Raw genomic sequence first — 27,464 nt, 5'->3', positions numbered from 1 at the left:
TTCAAAGAGTGCCGTCTTTTAGAGCTCAACGGACAGGTAAAGGAGAGACTTCTATGCTTTTGTCAAAGCCAAGCGGCACTTGGCTCAGTTTTCAACACTGGCAAAGCTTCCGGCTAATGCAACCACACTCACGAAAGGTCTTGGTGCACAAGTGACGGTTTGTTTATTCAAATACACCAAGTAAGATGCAAGCACTTTCATGACAAATATACAGAAAAAAGGTAGAGCAACACAAAACAGTAATTTAGCTTAAATGAAGAGAAATCTCTTTAAATGTTATGACCACATACTCCCCAGAGGAATCGTTTCCTTTCTCCAGTTAAATTCTTCGTACATGTCAGTAAAATAAAGGGTGATGGGTTATGTGGGCATTAGTTAGGGCATTTTCCTTAAAAATAAACTCCAAGTTCTATATAACTCATGCCAGTTCAACACTACAACTAATGCACAAATGAGCTGGACGGTGGTATTAATTACCTTTTCCGTTTGAACAGTCCAGAGAAAAGCAGTCTCTCTCTCTCTCTCTCTCTCTCTCTCTCACACACACACACACACACATACACACACACACAACACAGCAGGCATACAGAGTGCTGGACTGACAGATCTAGGACATGGTGTCGTTCTGAGTTTCAGTCTCTCATTGTGCTGAACGTTCCTCGCCAGAATGGCCCGCTCCAGCCTGTGCTGTGTTGACTGTGGGGAGGCAGATCGCAACCGGTTCCCGTGGCGGTCGGTAAGTGAGTTAGGTAGGTGATTGTTGTTGGAAACGTGGGCTGATTCCCCAGCGGCCGCTTCTTGGCCAAGAGCACTTACAGGAAGTAGTCGGGTGTGCGCCGGGTCACGTGGGGCTCACCGCGGCGGGGGGCCGGGTCAAACTGGAGGCTGTTGGAAGGGAAACATGCACTCTGGGGGACCCCAACTTAGGGCGGGCGAGGACTTAGCTGAAACCCAGCCCAAGACAACCTCCCGACCCGGCACCAAAATGGAGAAAGGACGAGCTGTGCTTTCTAATTAGCGCGCTACTGAAACGGAAACAGGAGTAGGCTTCGGACGGCTTTGCCGGCATCGAGGCTCAAAGTGCAGTGTTGGCTAGCTAGATCGATTTTCATCTGAAAGAAGAACTAGTAACTAGTATGTAGCTAGTATGCGACAAAGCTATCAGCAGAGGCGTCACCCAGGTCGCCACCATCCTGAGGATGCAAGCGGCTCTGCCGGCTGGCTCACCTCCGCCTTCTCTCACCCTGCCCCCGTGCTGCTCTTCCCAGTCACTTCAGAGGATCGATTCCCTCCCGGCCCGCTCTTCCCCTCACCCAGGGCCCACGGTCCGGTCCCCCGCAGCCCTCCCGCTCCCCCTCCTACACTCTGCACTTGGCACTCCTCCGTTAACTAACCCCGCTCGGAGAAAGCAGCTTCTGCGGTTGCAGCTGCTACTGCAAGTCAACGCTGCCGCTGCCACTCCCGCCTTCCCCTCCCTGCTCGGGCCATCCCGGCCCCCGGCTCGGGAGCAGAGCGAGCCCAGGGGGAGGTGGGGGATGTGGTGGCTGTCTGGGGCAGAATGGGGGGAAGGGGAGGGACGGCGGTGCTGTGGTAGGGAGAACGTCGCTAGGGAATGAATGCGGGAGAGTGCTCTCGAATGGAATGGAAAACGTGGGGCCATGGAGAGGGCCTTCCTCCCGACAGGAGGGGCCACGACTTGAAGGCCCCCCCGCCAGTGGCAAGGAGTCTCCGCACGCTGACCAAACGAGAAGTCAAGGAGGACATCGAGACCTTGGGCTTCCGGGCCAGGGAGGATGGTGGTGAGGAAATAGAAACGAATAACATCTGAGCCCCCTACCTTAGTCTCTTGTCCGTGATCAATCCAAAATGAAATCATTATTCCAGTACCACAGATCACACCAGAAGAGCGCTCTGGTTTGCCAGTGTGCTCCCCCTGTAACCTATCTGCTCTCTTTGGACACCACGCCCTAGCTGGCACTCTAGTTCTGACCATGTTCACCTTGGAAATGTACTTCCCGGTGACTCTCCCGCTCCGATTTCTCGGCCCCATCCTTTCTCCCGTCATGAAGGCCTACTCCCTCCCCTGCCCCCTTCCACCTGCCAGTCCCCAGTTCTCCCATTTTCCAAGCAGTGGCAACCTTCCCTGTTTAATCCTACCCATTCCCGGTCTTGCCACCTAAGGTGGCTTAGCGGTTCTAAGTGCGTCCGTCTGCTTTTTGGCATTTCCATTTGTCTCAGTGCTCCTATCTATGCCACGGCACAGTCAACGACGCTCTCCGCCTGTGACGGTAAGCTTCTGGAGGCCAGGGTTCGGGTCCTTGACCTCTGTGGCATATTACCACGTGCTTAGTGCAGTGCTCTGCTCACGGTGAGGCCTCAACAAATGCTGCTAATCAGAATGATTATTTGGGGTCGGGGAAGTACAGCCCTTCTACTCCCCAGCGGGGACAAATTATCCTCTAGAAAGGCATAAATTGGGCCTAAAAAAACAGGGCTGTTCCCTTTATTTTTATTTCCAAAGGGGAAATGTTGTCCTCATTTCTGTTACCTGGATCTTTTCCCTTTCCTTCCCAAAGGCTGACCCGTAAAAACAAAATTTTAAGTTACTTACAAGGAATATTTTAAAGTGTCATCTAGTTCCATGATAGCGGCCTGATTCCCACAACGATAACAGTAGTTTGGTGCGCTGAAAATGGTAACCACATTCCGATCGTGACACCAGTTGTATCCCTGCAGTGTTGGAGCGAACACAAACACACACACATACACACAACCCCCCCCCAAAAAAACCCAACCATTAAAATGTTTTCTCCATCAGAAGTTGGACCACAGTGTAGAGCAGAGGTAAAGCCCTTGATTGCTCAGATGTCTCACAACGTGTTACCTATGGATGGTCTCTAGAAATGGGGGGCAGGGAGCAGACATCCCCCAGATGTCCCAGTTCAACTGGGGCAACACTGGAAGACTGATTTCTAAATGGCCAGGTCGTCTTTCCAGACCAAGCGAAGGCCACGGGGCCCTGCAGGAGTTCTAGTCTCTCTCTTCCTCGGACCCCGCTCCCCCTCAGTTCGGGGACCAGGGTAGACCGCCAGCTATTTCCTCCAAACAGGAAATTCCGACAGTTGGTCAACCAGAATGCCACACTCACTGCACCGTGACTGCGGGTCCAAAAGAGAACATTAAAAGCTAGGCACCTGGAGGGCTAGTGGGCTGGATACTTGTTGAGAAAAAGCTATGTCAAGCGGCAATACTCCACCTCTGCCAGAGAGGTCCGGACCCATGGTGTCCAGGGAAAATAAACAGAAATCTACCCTCTGGCAGGAAAGGCTGAGTCCTTTGCACCCCTGAGCTCCCCAGACAGTTAAGCATGGGAGGGGAGGGGAGGGGGAAAAGTGATGTCGGCTTTTATAGCTTTCCAGACTAGTTTCCAGTTTCCAGAGATGGCTGAGAGGCTGGCAGAGTGGACCTCGGCTGCCCAAATGGACTCGCTCTCTCTGCCCGAGACCATTCCTGGCTCTCGCCCCTGGGACCCGCTGCTGCCCAGAACGGATTCTGGTCACTCCACCCTGGGAATGCCTCAGGGGGGGCCCTGCTAAGGAGGGGTGCCCCAGGGACATTCGGGTGGCCAATCTTCAAGGGCTCTACCTCAAGGTATGAGCGAGCCTCCCCCTTAGCCAAAGGCTGAGGAAAGACTTTCTCAGTCACTCTGTATTTCTGCCTGTAGTTGTGCTTGGATTCTACCTGCTGAGGGCTCACAAGACCAAAGGACTGTACTCCCGAAGAACAGACGTTCCCCAAGGAGACTGTCTACCAACCCTGTGGTACTGTCCTCTCCCAAGCGGTTAGTACAGTGCTCTGCAAAGAGTAAGCATTCAGTAAATACCACTGACTGACGGTGGCGTCTCAGTCGGCTTCCCTGATCGGGCCTGACTCCCCAGCGCCCTCCCCACTGCCCCCGCTTTTCAGCAAATCGCCCGCTCCAAGCGGAACTGCTTCTTTCATAGCGAATGAACACACATACCTCCATGACGAGCTGGTGAGCCCGGGAAACCAGGGTCAGCCCGTTGGCGTGATTAAAGGTTTCCGAGATGTCTTGTCCGAAGGTGTAACCGGCCCCCCGAGGGGAAATTCCCCACCCGCCGCGATCGTCTGGATCGGACCACAGCAGATCACACATGGGCCCCTGGCAAATGGAGTAAAACGCAGGTAAACCTCATCGGGAACCCGGGTGACGAATGGTGGTGGCATTCCGCTCCGTGATAAGGGGCCTGGCAGGTTCTGCGGAAGCTAGGGGTACACTCAGGTCGGGACCCCTCGCGGGAGCTGAAACGGTAACTCGGCTCTTCCCCAGGGCTTCTCAGAGCGGGCCCGCCCTGGACCTGGTTTTCCTGGAAACCCCTTCCCAGATCTCTCCTAAGGCAGAGAACATCAACTAGGTAACTGTGAGACCATGGAGAAAGCAGTTATACGATCATTCAGTAGTATTTACTGAGTGCTTACTGTGTGCAGAGCACTCTACTAAGCACCTGTACTAAGTCAAGTGCCCAAGGGGCCAAGAAAAACAAACCCGTGGGTACAAAAGGGAAAACCTTGTTTGACTGAACTGGGGCAGAAACCAACTATTGATCCCAGAATCTAAAGCCCAGTGCAACAGCAGCCTTGTTGATTTCTCTCTTCTCTCGACTTGGAAGAACTTCTTCAGTACGTGAGCAGGTGCTGAAACCTCAATTCCGAACCCAGGACGGGCTACGCAGCAGTCCCTGGCATGGGGCCACCAGGGATATGCAATCAAGCTGACGATCCTAGGTCCCAGGTTGGTTTTTGGTTTTTTTCCTTTTCAATTTAACCTGCAGGTTTCAGCTACTTTCCATTATTCACCTGCTATCAAAAGAAGCAGCCACTAAATCTTTGGGTGCTCGCATATTTTGGCCCCAGTTAACTTTTTCTAAAGAATCATTTGGGCAGGAGCTGAGCTCAACCATTTAAGTGCCGATGTGAATTCACAGCAGGGAACCTGGCCTCCAGAGGAGCTGTTGCTGGAGTAGGGGCATTTGCTGAGGACCTACTTAAGCAGGGTTGGGGTGGGGAGGGGAGTGCAACTGCACTAGACTATAAGCTCACTGTGGGCAGGGAATGTGTCTATTGTTATACTGTACTCTCCCAAGCACTTAGTACAGTGCTCTGCATACGGTAAGTGCTCCAAAAATATGATTGAATGAATGGGAAGGACAGAGTAATTAAATGACACGTTCCCTGGCCACAAGGAGCTTCCACTCTAACAGGGGAGACACACAGGAAAACTAGTTACATTATCAAAATGAATAAATTGAGTGGCGAGATTTCAGGCTTTCTGATTGACTCCGTTTACCTCGTGGGGAACTTCTTGCAGACGGTCCAGCGCTCTTATATGATCCAGCGTATCTATGGATGGAGACAGGCCACCGTGGAGGCAGAAGATCTACCCGGAAATGAAGGATAAGATAGTTCTGGGTTATTTTACGACTCCATTAATGGTACTTATTGAGCACTTTCATTCATTCATCGTATTTATTGAGCACTTAGGGTGCAGAGCACTGTAATAAGCACTGGGGAGCGTACGATACAACAATAAACAGATACATTCCTTGCCCATTACGAGTTTACAGTCTAGAAGGGGGGAGACAGACACCAATACAAATAAATAAATGACAGATATGTACGTAAGTGCTGTGGGTTGGGAGGATGGAAGAACAAAGGGAGCGAGTCAGGGTGATGCAGAAGGGAGTGGGGGAAGAGGAAAGGCGGGGCTTAGCCTGGGAAGCCCTCTTGGAAGAGATGGGTCTTCAGTAACGATTTGAAGGGGTAAGAGTAATTGTCAGATTTGAGGAGGGAGGATGTGCCAGGTCGGAGGCAGGATGTGGACTAGGGGTCGACGGCGAGACAGACGAGATGGAGGCGCGGTGAGAAGGTTAGCATTAGAAGAGCGAAGTGTGTGTGCTGGGTTGTAGAAGGAGAGGAGCGATGTAATAATAATAATAGTAATAATTATGGTATTTGTTAAGGGCTGAATATGTGCCAAGCACTGTTCTAAGAACTGAGTTTGATACAGAGTAATCAGGTTTTCCCACGTGGGGCTCACAGTCTTAATCTCCATTTTACAGGTGAGGTACCTGAGGCACAGAGAAGTTAAATGTCTTGCCCAAGGTCACACAGCAGACAAGCGGCAGAGGTGGGATTAGAACCCAGTTCCTTCTTACTCCCAGGCCCGTGCTCTTTCCACTGAGCCACGCTGCTTCTGGTGAGGTGAGGTGAGGAGAGGTGAGATGAGGGGCAAGGTGGTAGAGTGCTTTAAAGCCAATGGTGAGGTGTTTTTGTTTGATGCGGAGGTGGATGGGCAAACCGCTGGAGTTTTTTGAGGAGTTTTGGAGTTTTACTGTAGGCAGAGCACTGAACTAAGCACTTGGGAAAGTACACTATAAGAAAATCCTTAATGTTTAAGAAACTCTTAAAACCTGTGAGGTTTTTTTTAACCTTTCAGTATAAATCAACCTAGAATTTAATAGGTGCCAACTCTGAGCCCAGCCCAGGAGTCAGAGGACCTGGGTTCTATACCTGAGTCTGCCTGATATCTGCCTGCTGTGTGCCCTTAGGCACACTAAGGGTCTGTAGACTGTAAAGTCTACAGTCATTCCACTTCTCAAGGGCTTCAGTTTCCTCCTCTGTAAAATGGGGATTAGACTGCATGCCCGACGTTGAACAGGGATTGTGTCCATCCTGGTTATCTTCTCTCTACCCCAGTGCTAAATACAATGTTCGGTACAAAGAAAGTGCTTAACAAGTACCACAGTTAGTATTATTATTACACTGAGTCATATTTTGGAAGAAACAGTTGCTCACTTAAACCCAAGAGCAATCTTTATTAGTTAACTCTCTGAACATTTTTAGAAAGGTAAAACAAACTTAATTCAGTCACGGTCCTTTTACATTCTTTTATAGTAAGCTTGTTTCAACTCGTTTTTCACGGGCCACATTCTCCCTCAGGCTCTGACCATAGCAAGCTTTCCAGCTTAGTGGTTCCATATCTCCAAAACCCTTTGCAGTGAACGAGTCACAGCAGACCTGGTATGACAAAACCTAGTAAATCCTAATTTGCCATGCCAATGGGGATGCCTGGCCATCTGCCCGTCCCATGCACATTCCTGCAGAGGTGACCGGACAGAGCGGGGGATCTGAGACTCTGAGAGGAGAAGGCACCCGCTGCTCGGTACTCTGGGCCGCAGCCTCCTGCTGTGTCGAGAAGGTAAGGGGGAATTTAAGGGAATTAAGGAATTTAAGGCCTACTGGATAGAGCACGGACCTGGGAGTCAGAAGGAACTGGGTTCTAATCCCACCTCTGCCACTTATCTGCTGGGTGACCTTGGGCAAGTCACTTCACTTCTCTCTGCCTCAGTTCCCTCATCTCTAAAATGGAGACTAATACTCTAAGCCCCATGGGGCACATGGACTGTGTCCAACCTGTCAGCTTGTATCTACCCCAGCGCGTAGTACAGTGCCTGACACATAATGAACACTTAACAGATACCATAAAAACAACAACAATAAAGACTAGTGGCCATTTCCCCACTCAACCGCTCCCCTCATCCCTGCTGCCTGCTTACTCTCACAGTCTGATCTGATCTGGCCCTAGGATCCATAGACGCCTTTGAGAGAGCTGAGGTCTGAGCTGCCCGTGGAGTCAATCTACTGGCTGTTCTTTGGGAATCACACATCGTACCTGTCCGTCGACTAAAGCGGTAAGTGGAAGATAATCAAAAAGATCTGTAAAATACTTCCAAACATTGGCGTTTCCATACTTCCGTAAACATTCATCGTAAAAGCCATACACTTGTGTAATTTGTCGGCTCTCGTGGTTTCCCCTTAATATCGTAATGCGTTCTGGATAGCGCACCTGGAAAGAGAAAAGGAAGAGTGACGAATACGCAGACCCTCTCCTCCGTACAGTTTGGGCTACTTTTAGATGAATTCCCAGTTTTTCTCAGTGGTCCAGCCCCAAACTCCCCATCCAGCCAATGTGCAGCGGCCCGGCCCCGACCTCCCCGTCTAGCCAATGTGCCATCTCCAAGAGGACTAGAGAAGTCTACACATACCAGATGAGGTGTGGAAATTCCCAAAGGGCCCACGGGCTAAAATAATGGCCCCTCCTTGCCTGGGTGCATGCACCTTTTTCCCCCCGCTACAATTCCCAACAGGCTCAACAACAATTCCGTCTCCGGATGGTCATAGCCAACCCACTTCCCGATGCTCCATCATCCAGCGCTTAGAACAGTGCTCGGCACAAAGTAAGTGCTTAACAAATACCATAATTACTATTACTATCTCCCCGAGCACCCGGCCAAGTGCACATGAGAATTCGTCACCCAGGCTGACTTATGCCACCCTCGGGCAGCCTAGGGACTACTGTCCCAAGGGCCGACCATTATTCTGACTTGCTTTCCCATATTTCTTCCTCAGATGTGGAGGATGGGAGCAAGCGGGGAGAGAACGGAGGGAAGGAAGAGAAGAAACTCCGCTGTGCCAGATAAGTGTGAACATCGATCCACTTTAGCAACCCATGTAAGACAGCCATGTCTGTTGAATCCCTGCTAGGTCAGTGAACACCAAAAAGACAGAAGTGGTGGGGCTACCCTGCCTACCCGCCATAGCCAGGCTGGGCGTCAGGGTCCCCAGTGCTGGGGCAGCTGCCCGGCACAGATTTCCATCCTGCTCTATCCCCGGGTTTCTGCAGGAGCTCTAAAAAGCTGTCACCTGAGCCAGAAACTCTGGAACATTTATTTGCCGGGTATTTTCAGTAGGCAGCATCGAAATGTTTCCATATTCAATTACTCCAGGCTGAGTGTGGGAAATCAAGGTTGGGCTAACTTCTCCTGCAACAGTTCACGTGAACCAACCAAACCAAGGTGGGAGGCCGGACCTCTAGAGGCGGGCGAATCAGTGGCTCCGGTCAAGAGGAGTCTTTCCAAACCTCAAGCCCCGGTGAAATGAAATCATTCGAGTGCCTTCTTTAAAATTCCGGGCGGGCCAACGGGTTGCTTACAGATTCTGGGGAAAGTTAGCCTCAGGATGGCGACCTCACTGCCCGAGTGGAGGGAGTCCAAATCTGCCCAAGTGGCCCTGCTTGCTCTAGGGAGAAGAGGCTGTGGTCTGAGTACCCTGGGACAGCTGGAGCCCATCTGACTCTTCCGGGCCAATCTCCAGCCAAAACACAGCATCGCAGAGGGCTTCCCAAGGACCTCACCACCCCCGACTCAACACTCTTCTTTTAGCCCTCTTCTACCTCAAGATGGCGCTACACAGGTGACCTCGGGATAAACACCGCCTCCCTACCATCATCATCATCAACATCGTCATCATCAACAGTGGTATTTATTTATTGGGCATTGACTGTGTGCTGAGCACTCTACTAAGCACTTGGGAGAGAACCACACAACAGAGCTGGTAGACATTCCCTGCCCGCAAGAAGCATATGGTCTAGAAAGGGAGAGAGACATTAATATCACGGAATAACTTATCGTTATGTATGTAAGTGCCGAAGGGCTGAGGATGGGGTGAATATCAAGTGACTAAAGGGTACAGATCCATGTGTCAAAGTAACGTGAAAGAGAAGAGGGAGTCGGGAAAAAGAGAGCTTAATTGGGGCAGTCCTTTTGGAGGAGATGTAACTTTAATAAGACTTTAAAGATGGACAGAATGGTGGTCTGGCATATATGGAAGGGGAGGGAGTTCCAGGCCAGAGAGGTTATATGGGAAAGGCAGATAAGATAGGGCACAGTGAGCAACCTGGTGCTACAAGTGTGGGCTGGGCTCCCGTAGAAGGGCAGCGAGGTAAGGTAGAAGGGAGCGAGCCGATTGTGTGACGGTAAGGAGTTCCTGTTTGATGCGGAGGTGGATGGGCAACCACTGGAGTTTCTTGAGGAATGGGGAGATATGGACTGAATGTCTTTTAGAAAAACGATCCAGGGAGCTGAGTGAAGTAAGGACAGGAGTGGGGAGGGACAGGAGGCAGGGAGATCAGTGAGGAGGCTGATGCCGAGGTCACGGTGGGATAAAAGAAGTGCTCAGATCAGCACAGTAGCAGTTTGGATGGAGAGAACAGGGTGGATTTTAGCCACCTGCTGAAGGTTGAGCCGACAAGATTTGGTGTGAGATTCAATATTCTGAAGCTATGAAGAGGGATTAAAGACCCTTTCAATTTAACATTAGGTGGTGACAGAACCCCAGCGTTTAGTATGGTCCTCGGCACATCGCAAACGCTAACAAATACCACAACGATGACAGTGAGGTTGCTGACGATGATGATTATGGGACGTGCTGCTTGGTTTACAACCCCCCTCGTTTAACCTTCTGTTTTCAGAAGCAGAAGATTGCAAAAGCAGCATGGCTTAATGGAAAGAGCAGGGGCCTGGGAGTCAGAAGAAGTGGGTTCTAATTCCAGCTCTGCCACCTGTCTGCTGTGTGACCTTGGGCAAGTCACTTCGCTTCTCTGGGCCTCAATTTCCCCATATGTAAAACGGGGATTAAATCCTACTCCCTCCTACTTAGATCGTAAGCCCCATGTGGACAGGGACTATGTCCAACCTGATGATCTTGTATCGACCTCAGCACTTAGCACAGTGCTTGGCACATAAGTGCTTAACAAATGCCAGTCTAATCATTATTATTATTATTCAGGGAACCCCCAAGGAGCCCCTCCCCGGGGAATGGATCGCAGGACTGTGGCCGACCTTGATGCCTTCCAATAGAAAGGGCAGGGCAATGGTCGTTTTCCCGTGAGAGTCCCCAAACCTGGGGACCGTAAAGGTCTCAGACCCCAGGATGCCCTCTGCATCTCGGCTATGATGACGAACTAAGTGAAGGGGCAAGGAGTTTCTCGAATTTACCGACGAAGAAGCCAGCAGTACCCATTTTACATTTTCCAGTGTAAGTCCAGAAAATCCTTTTGGGAGCTGCAACCTCTGAAGGCAGGAGTGGATTCGTAGGCTGCAAGTGAAACGATCCCTTCCACCTACTCCCCGGTTAGCTTTCAGTCTCTCAACCTAAATGACAACAGCCATTCGGGAATTAACATGCGAAGAAAACTGTACCTTTAATGCTACTAGAAGAGTCACAGTCTCCACGGAGTAATAGCCCCTGTCCACATAGTCCCCCATGAACAGGTAGTTGGTGTCCGGGGATTTCCCGCCGATTCTGAAGAGCTCCATGAGGTCGTGGAACTGTCCGTGAACATCTCCACAGACAGTGACGGGGCAACGCACCTCCTGAACATTGGATTCTTTGGTTAAGATCTCTTTTGCCTGTTGGGAAAATGAAGGAGTTCAGTTGGTGACCAAAGACTGAATGCTACAGTGGGCTTCCTAATAATCATTCAATAATCATCCACGAGGAGCAGCGTGGCCTGGTGGATAGAGTACAGGACTGGGAGTCAGAAGGCCCTGGGTTCTAATCCCATCTCCGTCACTTGTCTGCTAGGTGACCTTGGGCAAGTCACTTCACTTCCCTGTGCCTCCATTACTACGTCTGTAAAATCGGGATGAAGATTTTCATCCTCACGGAGCCCCACGAGGGACAGGGACTGTATCCAACCTGATTCGCTTGTACCTACCCCAGTGCTTAGTACAGTGCCCGGCACATAGTGCTTAAAAAAGACCATGGAATCACAAAAAAAGAGCTCCCACCCTTATTTCAGCTAAATCAGCAGAGACTCTGCTCCTCCGCCACTAAACCAATGTTGCCCCGGGATTTCGGGCAGCCACATCCAGCTCCCTACAGTGACAAGTCACAGACTCGTGCTTCCCCTGCAACACAGCCTCCCCGGACTCATCTCTGGCCAGCAAAGGGATCAATATCACCTGCAAGAAAGGGAGCCACTTGATAGGTCAAAGTCAAAGGACGGACTGGCAGAACAACCGGAAGAAAGGATCGGTTAGAAAACAACCAACAGTCCATTTGCCATCTCCCAATAGACTGGGGAGGGTTGCAGCTGGAAGGCTGCTGAGGCTTGGAGATTTTTAAGGCACAATTCCACAAGTGGAATGAAAAGGCAAAAACTTTGCACATCTTACCTGCCTGCCTGAACCCCACCCAGCCTGGCCCCGCCCCGCCCTGCCCAACCTTGCCCAGAGCTGGCCCGGGGCCGCTACGTTTCCAGAATGCCACCCCACCATGGAGGGCAGCAGCCAATCCCGGCCTTGGAGGGCTGGGGCTCTCAGACCTGCTGCCCAGTTTGGTTTCTGGAGAGCAGGATTCAGCCCCAGATTTTCATCAGGCAGGGTGAGCTGGCCCACCGGAACACACGCGCTTTACTTGTCCTGTATTCCTAGAGAAGCAAAGAGGCAGAGGGAAAACAGCCTGAGGCTTGGAGTCAGAGATCCCGGGTTCTGATTCCGGCTCTGCCTCTTGCCTGCTGGGTGACTGTAGGTGTGTTGCTTAGCTTCTCTGTGCCTGTTTCCTCATTTGGGGATTCAATACCTGGTCTGCCTCCCCCTCTTGGACCGAGAGCTCCGGATGGGACCAGGGGCCGTGTCTGACTTGATTTTTTGTTTGTTTTGGGGTTTTTTTTGATGAGGGTGGGTGTTTAAATGGTATTTGTTAAGTGTTTACTATATCTCGGGCACTGTTCTAAGCGCTGGGGTAGATACAAGATCACTAGGTTGGACACAATCCGTGTCCCACATGGGACTTATGATCTTAATCCCCATTTTCCCAGTGTGATGACTGAGGCACAGAGAAGTGAAGCGACTTGCCCAGAGTCACACAGCAGACAAGTTCATTCATTCAGTAGTATTTACTGAGCACTTACTATGTGCAGAGCATTGTACTAAGCGCTTGGAATATGCAATTCAGTTGGCAGAGCTGAAATTAGAAACCGGGTCCTTCAGACTTCCAGGCTCATGCTGTATCCACAAAGCCATGCTGATTATCTCGTCTCTACCCCAGTGTTTAGGATGGTGCTTGGCACAAGGTAAATGCTTAACACATGCCATTAAAAAAGAGTGAGCCATTCTGAAATTTTGACTGTCACTAAAAGGTTTTTTTTTAAAGCAAATCCCTCTGCTAGAATCTCCTTTCCCTTAAAATCTACAGGACAACAGTTCTGCCCTTCTTCATATAGCCTCCTGGAGGCCTTCCTTGATTAATCTTTAACCTCCACAGGTTTTATCCCCTCCAAAGCTACCACCCAATTCAGCACTTCCATTGCTACCTGAGCACTTGCAGGCACATAAGCTTTGTAGCACTTGAGGGATGGGATGTATGTAGGATGTGTCCAGAAGCAGCAATTCAAGGACTGAACTCCCTCCTTCCCTCCCTCTGCTCTTCCCTTCCTTCCATTATGTAACTGATTGTAGTGTCCACCTCTCCTGCTACACTGAGAGCAGGGACCACATCTCCTAACTCCACTGTGCTCTCACAAGCGCTTTGGGCTGTGCTTGGTACTGAGCAGGAGGTAGATACATATCGTTGTCTATAAATGCTACTGATGGATGAATCCAATCAGATTCTTCCATGTTCACCAGACAGTGAACACTTACAATTATATGCATAGATCGGCAGAGAAAAGGGCCACAATAACAGCGATAAGCAAGACTCCATCTTTCTTAACTTGCCAGCTACCTTTAAGGCATCTTTAAAGTCACTACAGATAGTCCTAAAAAATTTATAATCTGGAAGATTATTTAATCAATTAATGGTATTTATTGAGTGCTTACTGTGTGCAGAACATTGGACTAAGTGCTTGGGAGAGGACAACAGTATTAGCAGACACATTCCCTGCCCACAACAAGCTTACAGTCTAGAGGATTAGCTAGGTGCTCTTGGGCGAGTCACTACACTTCTCTGTGCCTCAGTTACCTCGTCTGTAAAATGGAGGTTAAGACTGTAAACCCCATGTGGGACATGAACTGTGTCCAACCTGATTAGCTTGTATCTTCCCCAGCAGTTAATACAGTGCCTGGCACAGACTAAATGTTTAACAAATAGCATTAAAAAAAAAAGGTCAATTTGGAGAACTGAGCTCTGTTTCTCTCAAGGTCAGATTGCACCTCTTAAACCGAGGAAGAAAAATGAGGTAGTACTCCAGTATTGCCCAACCTACCCCTCCAGTTACGACTGTTAATGTCTTATCTACAGTGTTTCCTCCAACTCCTTCTTACTACCCACGGGGAGAAATACCTTTTCCTCCTAAAAGAGGAAGAACTGATCACAGATGGCTGATTGTGCGAAGGCTACCAAGCTGATCTGGGCACTTTCCGTATCCCAGTTTGACCACCTAATAATAATAATAATAATAATGTTGGTATTTGTTGAGCGCTTACTATGTGCAGGGCACTGTTCTAAGCGCTGGGGTAGACATAGGGGAATCAGGTTGTCCCACGTGGGGCTCACAGTCTTAATCCCCATTTTACAGATGAGGGAACTGAGGCACAGAGAAGTTAAGTGACTTGCCCACAGTCACACAGCTGACAAGTGGTAGAGCTGGGATTCGAACTCACGAGCCCTGACTCCAAAGCCCATGCTCTTTCCACTGCGCCACGCTGCTTCTCTTCACCTGCCCCGGCCCCGCTGAGCCCCTTGTTGGGGGGCAGTGGAGGGGGCCGGGGAAGAGCCAGATGAAATTGATTGGTGGCCGAATCTGGACGCTGCCAGTATTTTAATCCATCCTGTTTTCGAAGCAATGTCTCCCGTTAGCTTCCCGTTACTATTTACGTAAAGCTCTCTATTCAGATCATTTTCGAACAGATCTGCAAAACGATGTTAGCACTATCCTTGAGTTATTGTTTTAAATATTTTTTTTTTGCTGATTCCTCCTCACCCACTTATTCTACCAGTCCCAGAATTCTACAGAGGAGGCCTACAGATGTTAGAGGGCCCACAACAAAATTCAGAGCAGCGAGCTGACCGACATGGTAAGAAACCAAGTGGTTTTCCCTTTTAAAAATAAATGTCTCGCCTTAATCCCGCTGGACTCTCCATCTGTCAGTCAATCAAAGGTATTTATTGAGCATTTACTGTGTTCAGGGCATGGGACTAAGCAGCTGGGAGAGTACAACGTTGCCCCCATCTCCCTGCCCCTGCCCCCAGTCCTGCCTAAACCCCTCCAATGGGTCGTCTATACCCATTGCCTCCATTTCTTCTCCTCCAACTCCGTTCTTGTCCTGCTGCAATCTGGCCTCTGCCTCTTCATTCCTCTCTGTACTCCTTAGAGCACTGTTCTAAGTGCTTGGGAGAATGTAATACAATAGGCACATTCCCTGCCCACAGCGAGCTTACAGTCTAAGGATAAATCAATCAGTTGTATTTATTGAGCACTTACTATACGCAGAGCACTGTACTAAGCAATTGGGAGAGTAAAATATAACAATTTAACAGACATTACCTCGAGCTTACAGTCTGGTTGCGGGGGGGACAGACGTTAAAAGAAATTAATTACGGATATGGACATAAGTGCTCTGGGGCTGGGGGGGGGGGGTGAATAAAGACAGCAAGTCAGGGTGACACAGTCTGCATACAAAGGTCTCCCCTCATCTCCTTAAAATCAATCAATCAATCAATCAAAGAACCGTGACAACTGTAATTGCTGGATACAGTGTTGCAGAGAAAACCATCACACCCAATCATGTTCTGTGAAACATACATACATAGAAAACAAAGCAAAACAAAAAATTATATACATACATAAATAAACATACACACACGAATATGTGGATATATCATATACATGCAGGCCACATGATAAAAGTGGATCTGTGACCTGACATATGTTAGTTCACCATTTAAAAGAAAATATGCTCAGGTGGTTGCCTTTGTTACTAACTTTATCTGTTTTTGCCTGAGGTCTTACCTCAGTGCCTCTCTGCCTCCCTGTTGTGTTTGCTACCTTCTAGTCAATCTTGATTTTTCACTAGTCACTGATTATTAGATGGATATTTGTTGAGCCCTATCGGAAATTCAGGCCATCAGCATTTCAGAACTCTTCCTTTTGAGCAAAATACCAGCACAGTCAATTAGATGAATTAGTCTACCTAAATCTGGTTCAGAGAAAGAGGATTTCAGGCTTATGTAACACAGGATCAAAATTGTACACTTCAGCTTACGAAAGTTACAGCCAACTTCTTCTGCTGTTCCCTTTTACCCACAGTCCTCAAAGTTTTCCCAGCTGACGCTGCTGTCGGTGAAGCCCCATCCACAGGCGCGAATGGGGCCGAAGGAGCCGATGTAGGAGCGCCCCGCCTCGCTGCATTCGTCAACAAGTAAGGACTGAACCCCGTAGCCCTGGTATGTTTGTGACCATTGGGTTAGCATGGTCTTCACCCCTCTATACTTTAAGCTCATTTTGGGCAGGGAACATGTCCCCTAATTCTGTTGTATTGTACTCTCCCAAGCTCTGAGTACACTGCTAAGCACTCAATAAATAAGATTGATTGATGGATGGATTCAGAGCAGACTTTTCAGTAGCTCACAAGGGCTCCTTACCAAGCTTTTGTTTTAGGAGAGCCAGCCCGCTCCCATTTCTACCCACCGTGCCAATCTGCCTTCCAACAGTCAGTTCACTGCTAGGACGCAGCGTTTGACATTGTGCTCTACCACATCTTTAAAATGTTCTTTCTGCCCCTTCGGGGACGGTAGGCTCCTTCCAGTGCCCCACGTGGCAGCCACTTGGGTAGCCCGCCATCAACTGTTCTCCTCTCTGTTCCCCCCTCAAGCCTGGCAGAGCCAGAACCACGTGGCTGGGTTCCAGGACCTCGCTGCTGGTGACAGCGTCCCGTCGTTCGATGCCGCACGTGATCTGTAGATGACACAGGCGAAAGGGCTCCAGGAGCAGGACGGGTCTCCCAGAGTGGGTCCACAGTGAAGGCTGCACACCAGTAGAGCCTGCAGGTGCTCACCTGGGTACGGAGACCGACCCTTCATTGTCACCACCCTCTGCCTTGCAGCCTTCCGCAGGGTCCACCGGCCTTCTCCACGCGGCCTGTTAGCTGTCTGGCTGTGAGGCGCCAGGTAGCATCCTGCCTAAATAGTAGAATCTGGTGTTGCTTTACGTTCTGAGTTGCCAATGAAATCATTTGGTAGTGGGTTGGGTTTCCTGGAGGTAGGCCAGTACATGACTTCTGGTTTTTCAGACATATTGTCAGATGAAAATGCTGAACTACACTGCAAAGCAATTCAATCTAATGTGTGTATGGGCCTCTAGAGCACAGTCGTAGGCATCCATTCAATAGTATTTCAATAGTATTTATTGAACGCTTACTATGTGCAGAGCACTGTACTAAGCGCTTGGGATGAACAAGTCGGGAACAGATAGAGACAGTCCCTGCCGTTTGACGGGCTTACAGTCTAATCGGGGGAGACGGACAGACAAGAACAATGGCACTAAACAGCGTCAAGGGGAAGAACATCTCGTAAAAACAATGGCAACTAAATAGAATCGAGGCGATGTACAATTCATTAACAAATAAATAGGGTAACGAAAATATATACAGTTGAGCGGACGAGTACAGTGCTGTGGGGATGGGAAGGGAGAGGTGGAGGAGCAGAGGGAAAAGGGGAAAATGAGGCTTTAGCTGTGGAGAGGTAAAGGGGGGATGGCAGAGGGAGTAGAGGGGGAAGAGGAGCTCAGTCTGGGAAGGCCTCTTGGAGGAGGTGATTTTTAAGTAAGGTTTTGAAGAGGGAAAGAGAATCAGTTTGGCGGAGGTGAGGAGGGAGGGCGTTCCAGGACCGCGGGAGGACGTGACCCAGGGGTCGACGGCGGGATAGGCGGGACCGAGGGATGGTGAGGAGGTGGGCGGCAGAGGAGCGGAGCGTGTGGGGTGGGCGGTAGAAAGAGAGAAGGGAGGAGAGGTAGGAAGGGGCAAGGTGATGGAGAGCCTTGAAGCCTAGAGTGAGGAGTTTCTGTTTGGAGCGGAGGTCGATAGGCAACCACTGGAGTTGTTTAAGAAGGGGAGTGACATGCCCAGATCGTTTCTGCAGGAAGATGAGCCGGGCAGCGGAGTGAAGAATAGACCGGAGCGGGGCGAGAGAGGAGGAAGGGAGGTCAGAGAGAAGGCTGACACAGTAGTCTAGCCGGGATATAACGAGAGCCCGTAATAGTAAGGTAGCCGTTTGGGTGGAGAGGAAAGGGCGGATCTTGGCGATATTGTAGAGGTGAAACCGGCAGGTCTCGGTAACGGATAGGATGTGTGGGGTGAACGAGAGGGATGAGTCAAGGATGACACCGAGATTGCGGGCCTGCGGGACGGGAAGGATGGTCGTGCCATCCACGGTGATAGAGAAGTCTGGGAGCGGACCGGGCTTGGGAGGGAAGATGAGGAGCTCAGTCTTGCTCATGTTGAGTTTTAGGTGGCGGGCCGACATCCAGGTGGAGACGTCCCGGAGGCAGGAGGAGATGCGAGCCTGAAGGGAGGGGGGAGGACAGGGGCGGAGATGTAGATCTGCGTGTCATCTGCGTAGAGATGGTAGTCAAAGCCGTGAGAGCGGATGAGTTCACCGAGGGAGTGAGTGTAAATGGAGAACAGAAGAGGGCCAAGAACTGACCCTTGAGGAACTCCAACGGTTAAAGGATGGGAGGGGGAGGAGGCTCCAGCGTAGGAGACCGAGAATGATCGGCCAGAGAGGTAAGAGGAGAACCAGGAGAGGACAGAGTCCGTGAAGCCAAGGTGAGATAAGGTATGGAGGAGGAGGGGATGGTCGACAGTGTCAAAGGCAGCAGAGAGGTCAAGGAGGATCAGAATGGAGTAGGAGCCATTGGATTTGGCAAGAAGGAGGTCATGGGTGACCTTAGAGAGAGCAGTCTCGGTAGAGTGGAGGGGACGGAAGCCAGATTGGAGGGGGTCTAGGAGAGAATGGGAGTTAAGGAATTCTAGGCATCGATTGTAGACGACTCGTTCTAAGATTTTGGAAAGGAAGGGTAGTAGGGAGATAGGACGATAACTGGAGGGGGAAGTGGGGTCAAGAGCGGGTTTTTTTAGGATGGGGGAGACGTGGGCATGTTTGAAGGCAGAGGGGAAGGAGCCCTTGGAGATCGAGTGGTTAAAAATAGAAGTTAAGGAAGGGAGGAGGGCAGGGGCGATGGTTTTAAGAAGGTGAGAGGGAATGGGGTCCGAGGCGCAGGTGGAGGGGGTGGCACTTGCGAGGAGGGAGGAGATCTCCTCTGAGGATACTGCAGGGAAGGATAGATTGTCCATCAATCCATCGTCAGTCAACTGGATGTAGTGAGCGCTTACTGTGTGCAGAGCTTGGGAGAGTATGGTAGAATCAGTGGACAGAAATGCCTGCCCTCAAGGAGCTTACAGTCTAGCGGGGGAGACGAGCTCTAAAATAAATTACGGGCAGGTGATGCCCTTAACCCACTGAGCTGGAAGAGTTTCCGATGGGAAATGTGTTCTTCCGTCAATATGAAAAGCATCTCTTTGGAAATGTTCTTCTCTGTCTACCACTTCCCAGATTTATATTCTGTAAACAGGTTTGTTGGAGAAATGGAAAGGGACTATTTACTTTGCAACTCCTCTCAGAGACTCTAGATTTCTTTTTAAAGACAGCTACTTAATACATGTCTTGCACAGGACTATAATTGTTTCAAAGAGCAAAACTAGTTTAAAAAGGCATTAAGTTGGAAATGATCAACCACGAAGCCCCTCCCCCTGCGTAATTATAACACAGGGTAAGAAAAGAAAGAGTTCATTGCTACGAAATGGATAGGCCGAATTTTCCGGCTACTTTACTTGTTTTAATTAGCAGCTTTAACTAAAATGACCCAAAAAGCTTTCATTAAATATGACTCAACTAGTCACCTAGTGAACCAAATAGAGCAGTAGCGTGTCTTAAAGTCAAACAAATCAAGTGTGAGCAAGTCTAATTCTGGATCACCGATTAATCCTAAAGCTAAAACCGGGCAAGAACGGAGAGCATGAACGTATGCTAGCATCGATTTAAAAAGAATTTCTAGGCTTTTATGGATTTCACATTAGGCCACACAAAATAACAAAAAATATTTAAAAGATGAACCATTTTCTTGCCACTTGTGTTAAAATATTCAACACCAATTTCCTAGGGAGAGTGACAAGAAGTGAGGCCACGACTAGGTTCTGCAGAGTGTGAAGACAAAAATACCCAAGTAGCTAAAGTGACCAAAAAGACCAAAGTAGGAGTGGTGGGAGTAGTGCTGATGGAGAGTCCACTTGGTGGGGTGCACTGTAGTGGGCCCTTGAACAGAATAACAAAGCGATACGTTCCCTCCTCACAAGGGGCTCCTACTTCAATGAAGGAAAAAAAGGTAAAACTACTTACGATTTAAAAATTAAATCGAATGGATACATATACACGAGTGCTTAGGAGGGTGAACCCAAATTCACAAGCTGGGGAAGCAGCATGGCCTAGCGGACAGAGCACCGGCCTGGGAGTCAGAGGGGCCTGGGAGTCAGAGGAACCTGGGTTTGAATCCCAGCTCCTCCACTTGTCTGCTGGGTGACCTTGGGCAAGCCACTTCTCTTCTCTGTGCCTCTGTTTCCTCATCTGTAAAATGGGGATTAATACGGTAAGCTTCTTGCGGGACATGGACTGTGTCCAATCCGATGAGCTTGTATCTCTGCCATCGCTTAATAGAGTGGCTGGCACACAGTAAGTCCTTCACAAATACGAAAAAAAAAAAAAAAAGGTTGGTCAATCCTGAAGATAGCCAAAGGGATGATGTGGCTCAGGGTGCTGGGAAATGAATCACGGAAGGCCTGTTGGAAGGGGAGGGATCTTATGATTTGAAATGTGGGGAGAGCTGGGGTCTGCTGGCTGTGGGGAGGGAGTTCCAAGCTGGGGGAATAGCGTGAGCGAGAGGACAGAGGCGAGAGAGTTTAGAGTCCGTTGTTGGGCAGGGATTGTCTCTGTTGCCCAATTGTACCTTCCAAGCTTAGTACAGTGCTCTGCATGTAGTAAGTGCTCAATAAATGACTGAATGAATGAGAGAGCTGAGAGCGAGATGCAGCGAGGTGGCAGGTGTGAAGATGGGGGTAGTGAATAACCAGTGAATAGAGCAGGTAAGGAAGGTGGGGTCAGACGGTGGATGGCCTGGAAGCCCATTGGGAGCTTTGGTTTGAGGTAGTGAGATGCAGGGAGCCAGGAAAGGTGGTTTGGAGGGGAGTTTTACTGTCTGGTATCAACCAATCAATGGCATTTGAGTATCCGCTCAGGTCATCCCTCTAGAACGTAAGCTCATCTCGGACAGGGAACGCATCTACCAACTCTGTTGTATGCTACTTGCCCTGAAGGAGTTTACAATCTGGAAGAGGAGACAGATATTAACAAAATTACAGGTAGGGGGAACAACCAAATGCTGTTGGGGTGGGGGGTGAAGTGAGCACCTACAGCCTTAGAGAGAGACTCAAGTACAGAGGTGAGGGAGTAGGGAAGGAGAATTGTAGGGGTGGTCAGATGAGAGATTCGTCAAGGAAGTCTTTCAGAAGGAGGTATAATTTTATTATGGATTTGAAGATGGGGAGAGCGGTGGTAATATTAATAAGAATAATAACTGTGGAACATGTCTACCAACTCTGTTGTATTGTACTCTCCCAAGGACTTACTACAGTAGTCTGCACGCAGTAACCGCTCAATAAATACCATTGATTGATTGACCGACAGAGCAGGGAAGCATTTGGGCTGAGTTGTAGTGGAAAAGGAGTGAGAATAAGTAGGGGGAAGATCTGACTGCGGTATACCAACCGCTTAGTACCAGTGTTCTGCACAGAGTACGCACTCAATAAAGACCACTGTTGGATGGAGAGTAGAGATGTAGGCCCAGAGACGCTTCAGGAAGGTGATCGGCACTGTGGTCTACAGGAAAAAGCCCAGGCTGAGAATGAGGAGATCTTGCCCGGCTCCACCAGTTGGGCAAGTCACTTCACTGCCCTGGGCCTCATTTTACTCAAAATGGGGATGAACTAGCTGCCTCTTAGCCAGTGAGCTCCATGTGGGACAGAGGCTGTGTACTGTATCTAGTTCAGTGTTTGCCACATAGTAAGCACTTCAATATCACAGGTCCTATGACTCCGAAGCCTTTGCTCTTTCAAGTAGGCCACGCTACATCTCGCCTGCAGCAGTGGGAGCAGAGGCCGAAGGGTGGGAGCATAGGGAGGAGGGTAATGCAATGGGATAATCAAGGAATCGTAGCAGGGTGACAGCAGCCTGGGTGGAGAGGAAGGGGTGGAATTGAGTGGTGTTACGCCGGAAAAACCAAACAGATTTGACCGTACACTGAACGTGAGAGTTGAACGACAGTGAAGAGTTGGGGATGACCCCGAGGGTGTGGGCTTCTGAGGCGGGGAGGGTGGCTGGCTGGCGACGGGGTCCACCGAAACGGGAAAAAGAGAGGAAAAGATGACTAGCCCTGTTTTAGGCATGTAGAGATTAAGTGCTGGCAGAACATTCAAGAGGAGGTGTCCTGGAGGCACGAGGAGATGCGGGATAGCAGGTCGGATGACAGATCAGGGTGAAGGAGAGAGATCTGGGATTCAGCCGCATAGAGGTGGCGGCCAAAGCCACCTAAGCAGGTGAGTTCCTGAGAAGCTGGGTGTCAAACAAATACAGTATGGAATCCAGAACCGAGCAAGACAGAGGAGGAGGAGGAGGAGGAGAAGCCAGACAACAGAACTGAGAAGGATCGACCACAGAGAGGCGGGGGAGGAGGAGGAAAACCGGGATGGTACTGGGTGGGCAAAATTGAGTACAGATCTGTTGAGTGGGCTACGCTGTCAAAAGAGGCAGAGAGATGGAGGAGAGGCAGGATGGAGGCAGAATGCTTTGAGCTTGGCTACAAGGAAGCCACTGGTGACCTTGGAAGTAGCAACCTCACTGGAATAAACAGGTCAAATGCCAGACTGCAGAGAGGGGAGAGGAACTTCAGGCGGGGTGGGGATTCAGGGTCCATTCTAGGAATCTGGGTAGGAATGGGAGCAGGGAGTTGGGGTGATGACTGGAAGGGGCAGAAATGGTGAGGAAAGGCTTTCGGTAAAATGGGGGAGACCTGCACGTGTCGGGAGGCTGAGGAGAAGGAGCGGTTGGTGAGCGAGAGGTTGAAGAAGACAGCGAGGGAGGAGAGGAGAGCAGGAGCAAAGAAGTGATTTCCAGACTTGAGAGGAGATCGGGTCAGAGACGTGGATCTGGAGGGTGGATTTAAAGAGTAGGTGGGAGACCTCCTCTTGGATTCAACTGGAAAGTAAAACTCAGGAGAACCCAGAATCGAAGACACTGTGTACGCAGTACAAAGGCAACAGAAGCAATTACTGGTGATGGAGAAAGCCACTTCTTGAAGCTCCAGCTTGGTTTGGTGGACAAGTTCCATAAAAGGATGGAGTCCGGATGACTTCCTGAACGCTTCTTCTTGCCTAAAACACTCTTCGGGAAGGTTTATTACAGTACGATTAAAATTGCTTGCCTTGGAAAGAGAGCCTTTTACTTTCCAACTGGCAAGCTCATCACCTCATCCCTTGTTTCCGTCCGGTGGCAAGGGCCTCCTGGCGGGGTCTCCCCGAGCAGTCCCGCCCTAAAGGCTGACCCCCCGAAGCACCCGAAACATGCCCTCAGCTCCTGCATCGGCGCCTCCTCTAAGGGGCCTCGGTAACAGGCCTCGACTAACTGGGGCCGGCTGGGCGGACTGCCCCTCTGAAGGAAGGCAGGGTCCTCGAGGGCTGCGCTGACCCTTCCGCCGCCGGGACCCGGCAGTTGGGGTCACCGGCCGCCCGCCCGGCCGCTGGGCTCTCCCCGCGGGGAGCCGTCAGCCTGCTCCTGACCTGGGGAGACGGAGCATCGACGCCAAGCATTTGTGGAGTGCTTACAATGTGCCAAGCGCTGGTCTAAGCGCTGGGGTGGGTACAAGTCAATGGGGTCAGACACGGCCCCTCCTACCTGGGGCTCACTGTCTAAATAAGAGGGAGGACAGGCTAAGGGGATCGGGGGAGGGCACGGCCGGGGGACGGGGAGGGAGGAGGAGGAGAGGAAGGAGGAGGAGGAGGAGCAGGGATCGGGAGGCAGCCAGAAAGGAGGAGGGACCGGGGACTGGCCTGGGAGAAGGAGGAGGAGGATGAGAAGGAGGGACCGGGGACCGGTCCGGGGAAGACGATGAGGAGGAGGGACCCGGAAGCAGCCCGAGAGGAAGAGGAAGAGGAAGAGGAGGAGAAAAGGAGGAGGAGAGGAGAATAATGGGGGCGGGGGGGCAGGGGACCGGCCCGGGAGGGGAAGAAGGCACGAGGAGGAGAGACAGGGGACAGATCCGGGAGGAGGAGGAGGAGGGACAGGGGACAGACCCGGGAGGAGGAGGACGAGGGACAGGAGACAGACCCGGGAGGAGGAGAAGGGACAAGGGACAGATCCGGGAGGAGGAGGAGGCACAGGGGACAGGCCCAGGAGGAGGAGGACGACGACGAGGAACAGGGGACAGGCCCGGGAGAACGAGGAGGAGGGGCAGGGGACAGACCCGGGAGGAGGAGGAGGAGAAGGGACAGGGGACAGGCCCGGGGGAGGAGGAGGGACGGGGACAGGCTCGGGAGGAGGAGGAGGAGGAGGGACAGGCTCGGGAGGAGGAGGAGGGACAGGGGACAGATCCGGGAGGAGGAGGGACGGGGACAGGCTCGGGAGGAGGAGGAGGAGGAGGAGGAGGGACAGGCTCGGGAGGAGGAGAAGGGACAGGGGACAGATCCGGGAGGAGGAGAAGGGACAGGGGACAGGCCCGGGAGCAGAACGAGGAGGAGGAGAAGGAAGCAGGGAAGAGGGAGAGATGGGGGGGATCGGTGACCGGCCCTGTTGGAGGAGGACCGGGGACCGGCCCGGGAGGAGAAGGAGGAGGAGGAGGAGGAGGAGGAGGAGGAGGAGGAGGAGGAGGAGGAGGGATCGGGGAGCTGCGGGCCCCGGCGTTGAGGGCCGGGCCGGGCCGGGCGGCAGAGGCTCCGGCTCCGGCCCCGGCCCCGGCCCCGGCCCCGGCCCCGGCCCCGGCCCCGGCCCCGGCCGGCCGCCCTCTGTCCCTCCTCCCTCTCTCTCTCCCTCCCTCCCTCCCTCCGTCGGTCTGTCTCTCCGTCTGTCGGTGTGTCTGTCCGGGCGGGCGGGCGGGCGGCGGTGTTACCTTGTCGCAGAGGGCGCGGACTTGCGTGTCGGTGAGCTGCTTGCAGTCGTTCAGCTGCTCGATCCACTGGTCGAGCTCTTGGGTGAAGGCCTTGTCCTCCATGGCCGCCCGGGGCCCCGCCCTCCGCCTCCGCCTCCGCCCCGATCCCGATCCCGATCCCGATCCTGCTCCTTCTCCCGCTCCCCCTCCCGAGCCCAATCCCGATCCCGCCGGCGGGAGGCGCCGGGACCCCGGGACGGGACGGGACGGGACGGGACGGGCCCGGCCGGGGGGGGGGAAGGGGGGAGGGGAGGGGGGAGGGGGAGGAGCGGGGGCGGGGCCACGGGACGGGGGCGGGGCCAGAGCCCGGCGGGGGGAGGGGGCGCGGGGCAGGAGAGGCCGAAGTCTCGCGAGACTCTGGAGGGAGCGAGCGGCTGAGGCGCGCACGGCTCGGCTCGCTCGGCCGACCCCCCCCCCCTCTCCCGCTGAGTCATTGCTGACACCGCCCTCCCCCGCCCCCCGGTCGCTCGCTGCTCCTCGCAGCGCCCCCCTCCGGCGGGGAGGACGAACGCGCGGCCGGAGCGTGGCCCCGCGGGCCGCCGCCGAGGGAAAGGAAAATCAGGAGGAGGAGGATGGGGCGTGGGGAGGGAAGGCACCCTAAGCGCTAATGTTTGGGACCGCTTAACTTTGAGGTGGCGCCCCGCACACAGTAAGCGCTCCGTTAATAGGGTCGATTGAGTGAACCTAAGTAGAGAGGTCTTCGAGGTAGGAGGAGGTGCCACACTGCAGGGAGGGAGACAGAGGTCACAGCGGGAGGCTCTCATCTACCGCTTAGCACAGTACCGGCGCTTAGAACAGTGCTTGGCACATAGCAAGCGCTTAAGAAACACCAGCGTCAGTATTATTATTAAAGGCAGGAGGAGATGCGAGACTGGCAGGGAGGGAGATGAGGGGGGGACACTGTCATCCAGCGCTTAGAACAGTGCTTGGCACATAGTAAGCGCTTAACAAATACCAACATTCTTAGTATTATTATTAAAGGCAGGAGGAGATGCGAGACTGCAGGGAGGGAGAGAGATGAGAGTGGGACACTGTCATCTAGCGCTTCTAGGCCTTCTGCACTGTGAGCCCGGCGAGAGTGGGGACTGGCTCTTTTTGTTGGCTAACTGTACTTTCCAAGCGCTTAGTGCAGCGCTCGGCACACGGTGAACGCTCAATAAATACAACCGAATGAGACGTAGAGGAGAGAGGAGGAGCCGGGCGGGGGGAGGGTGGCCTTGTCGGTCCCCTCCCGGTCAGGTCCGGAGCGGCGACTGGGTGAGGATCCCCTCCGGGATGAAGGGGAGTCTTCCACCGTGGAATGGGGTTCATCAAGGCATAATTAGCAGCCCGGCCTGGCCTGGCCTGGCCTGGCCGACAGAGCCCCGGCCCGGGAGTCAGAAAGTTATGGGTTCTCATCCCGGCTCCGCCACTTGCCTGCTCTGTGACCTTGGGCAGGGCACTTCACTTCTCTGGGCCTCAGTCCCCTCATCTGGAAAATGGGGATTAAGACTGAGAGCCCCATGGGAGAGGGGGACTGCCCAACCCAATTATCTTGTAATAATAATAATGATGTTGGTACTTGTTAAGTGCTTACTGTCTGCCCAGCACCGTTCTAAGTGCTGGGGTAGATAGAGGGTCATCAGGTTGTCTCACGTAAGGCTAACAGTCTTCATCCCCATTTTACAGACGAGGTAACTGAGGCACCGAGAAGTCAAGTGGCTTGCCCAAAGTCACACAGCTGACAGGTGGCGGAGCCGGGATTAGAACCCATGACCTCTGACTCCTAAACCCGTGCTCTTTCCACTGAGCCACGCTGCTTCACATCCGTATCCACCCCAGCGCTTAGAACAGTGAGTGGTGCCTAGTAAGTGCTAAACAAATATCATCGTTATTATTTAGATGGGGATGTGGGAAGGAGGGGGGTGGGAACGGATTGGATGAGGGCACATTTCCAGAGATGGGGGTGTTTGGGGCGGCGGTGGAAAGGTGATGCGGCCAGGGAGGAGTGTGGGGCTGCTTTGATGAGGTCCTGCAGTGCCTAGGCCCAGGCCCTAGTAATAATAATAGTGTTTAAATCCTTACCCAGTTAGCCAAGCCCAGTTAGTCAAACACTGGGCTAAGTGTTGAAGTCAATAAAAGATAATCAGATAGGACAAAGTTCCCTGTCCCACACAAAGCGCACTAAGTAGGAAGAAAAGGTGTTTAGCTCCCATTTTACAGAGGAGGAGACGGGGGCACACGGACTTCTAGACTGTAAGCTCATTGTGGGCAGAGAATGAGTCTGTTATATTGTTATATGATACGCTCCCAAGCG

General features: G+C 51.8%; 1 protein-coding gene and 1 long non-coding RNA gene across 2 annotated transcripts; one reads left to right on the top strand and one right to left on the bottom strand.

The window, feature by feature from the left end:
- Positions 1-138: 138 nt before the first annotated feature.
- Positions 139-25,373, bottom strand: PPP2CB (protein phosphatase 2 catalytic subunit beta). Its single transcript, XM_029072973.2, has 7 exons — positions 25,130-25,373; positions 11,121-11,330; positions 7,754-7,927; positions 5,369-5,458; positions 4,022-4,183; positions 2,612-2,730; positions 139-885 (listed from the first exon to the last, which is right to left on the bottom strand). The coding sequence occupies exons 1-7, from the start codon at positions 25,229-25,231 to the stop codon at positions 813-815; spliced, it is 930 nt and encodes a 309-aa protein (XP_028928806.1). The 5' UTR covers positions 25,232-25,373; the 3' UTR covers positions 139-812.
- LOC120638638 lies at positions 4,114-9,407 on the top strand. Its single transcript, XR_005660401.1, has 5 exons — positions 4,114-4,206; positions 4,352-4,436; positions 4,692-4,813; positions 7,667-8,318; positions 8,491-9,407. It is a non-coding gene; the product is annotated as an uncharacterized LOC120638638 (long non-coding RNA).
- Positions 25,374-27,464: the final 2,091 nt, after the last annotated feature.

The sequence above is a fragment of the Ornithorhynchus anatinus genome, chromosome 10 (assembly GCF_004115215.2).
Source record: "Ornithorhynchus anatinus isolate Pmale09 chromosome 10, mOrnAna1.pri.v4, whole genome shotgun sequence".
Classification (NCBI taxonomy): Eukaryota; Metazoa; Chordata; class Mammalia; order Monotremata; family Ornithorhynchidae; genus Ornithorhynchus; species Ornithorhynchus anatinus.
Note: the sequence above shows the minus strand (reverse complement) of the source record. Positions and strands in the feature narration are given on the sequence as shown.

Bases quoted from the DNA above. Each gene is read 5' to 3' on its own strand.
- PPP2CB (XM_029072973.2), bottom strand. From the start codon at position 25,231: ATGGAGGACAAGGCCTTCACCCAAGAGCTCGACCAGTGGATCGAGCAG. The intron at 4,184-5,368 runs GTAAACGGAGTC...TCCATTTGCCAG, and splicing joins TGCAAGAAGTTCCCCACGAG to GGGCCCATGTGTGATCTGCT. The intron at 2,731-4,021 runs GTATGTGTGTTC...CCAACACTGCAG, and splicing joins CTCACCAGCTCGTCATGGAG to GGATACAACTGGTGTCACGA.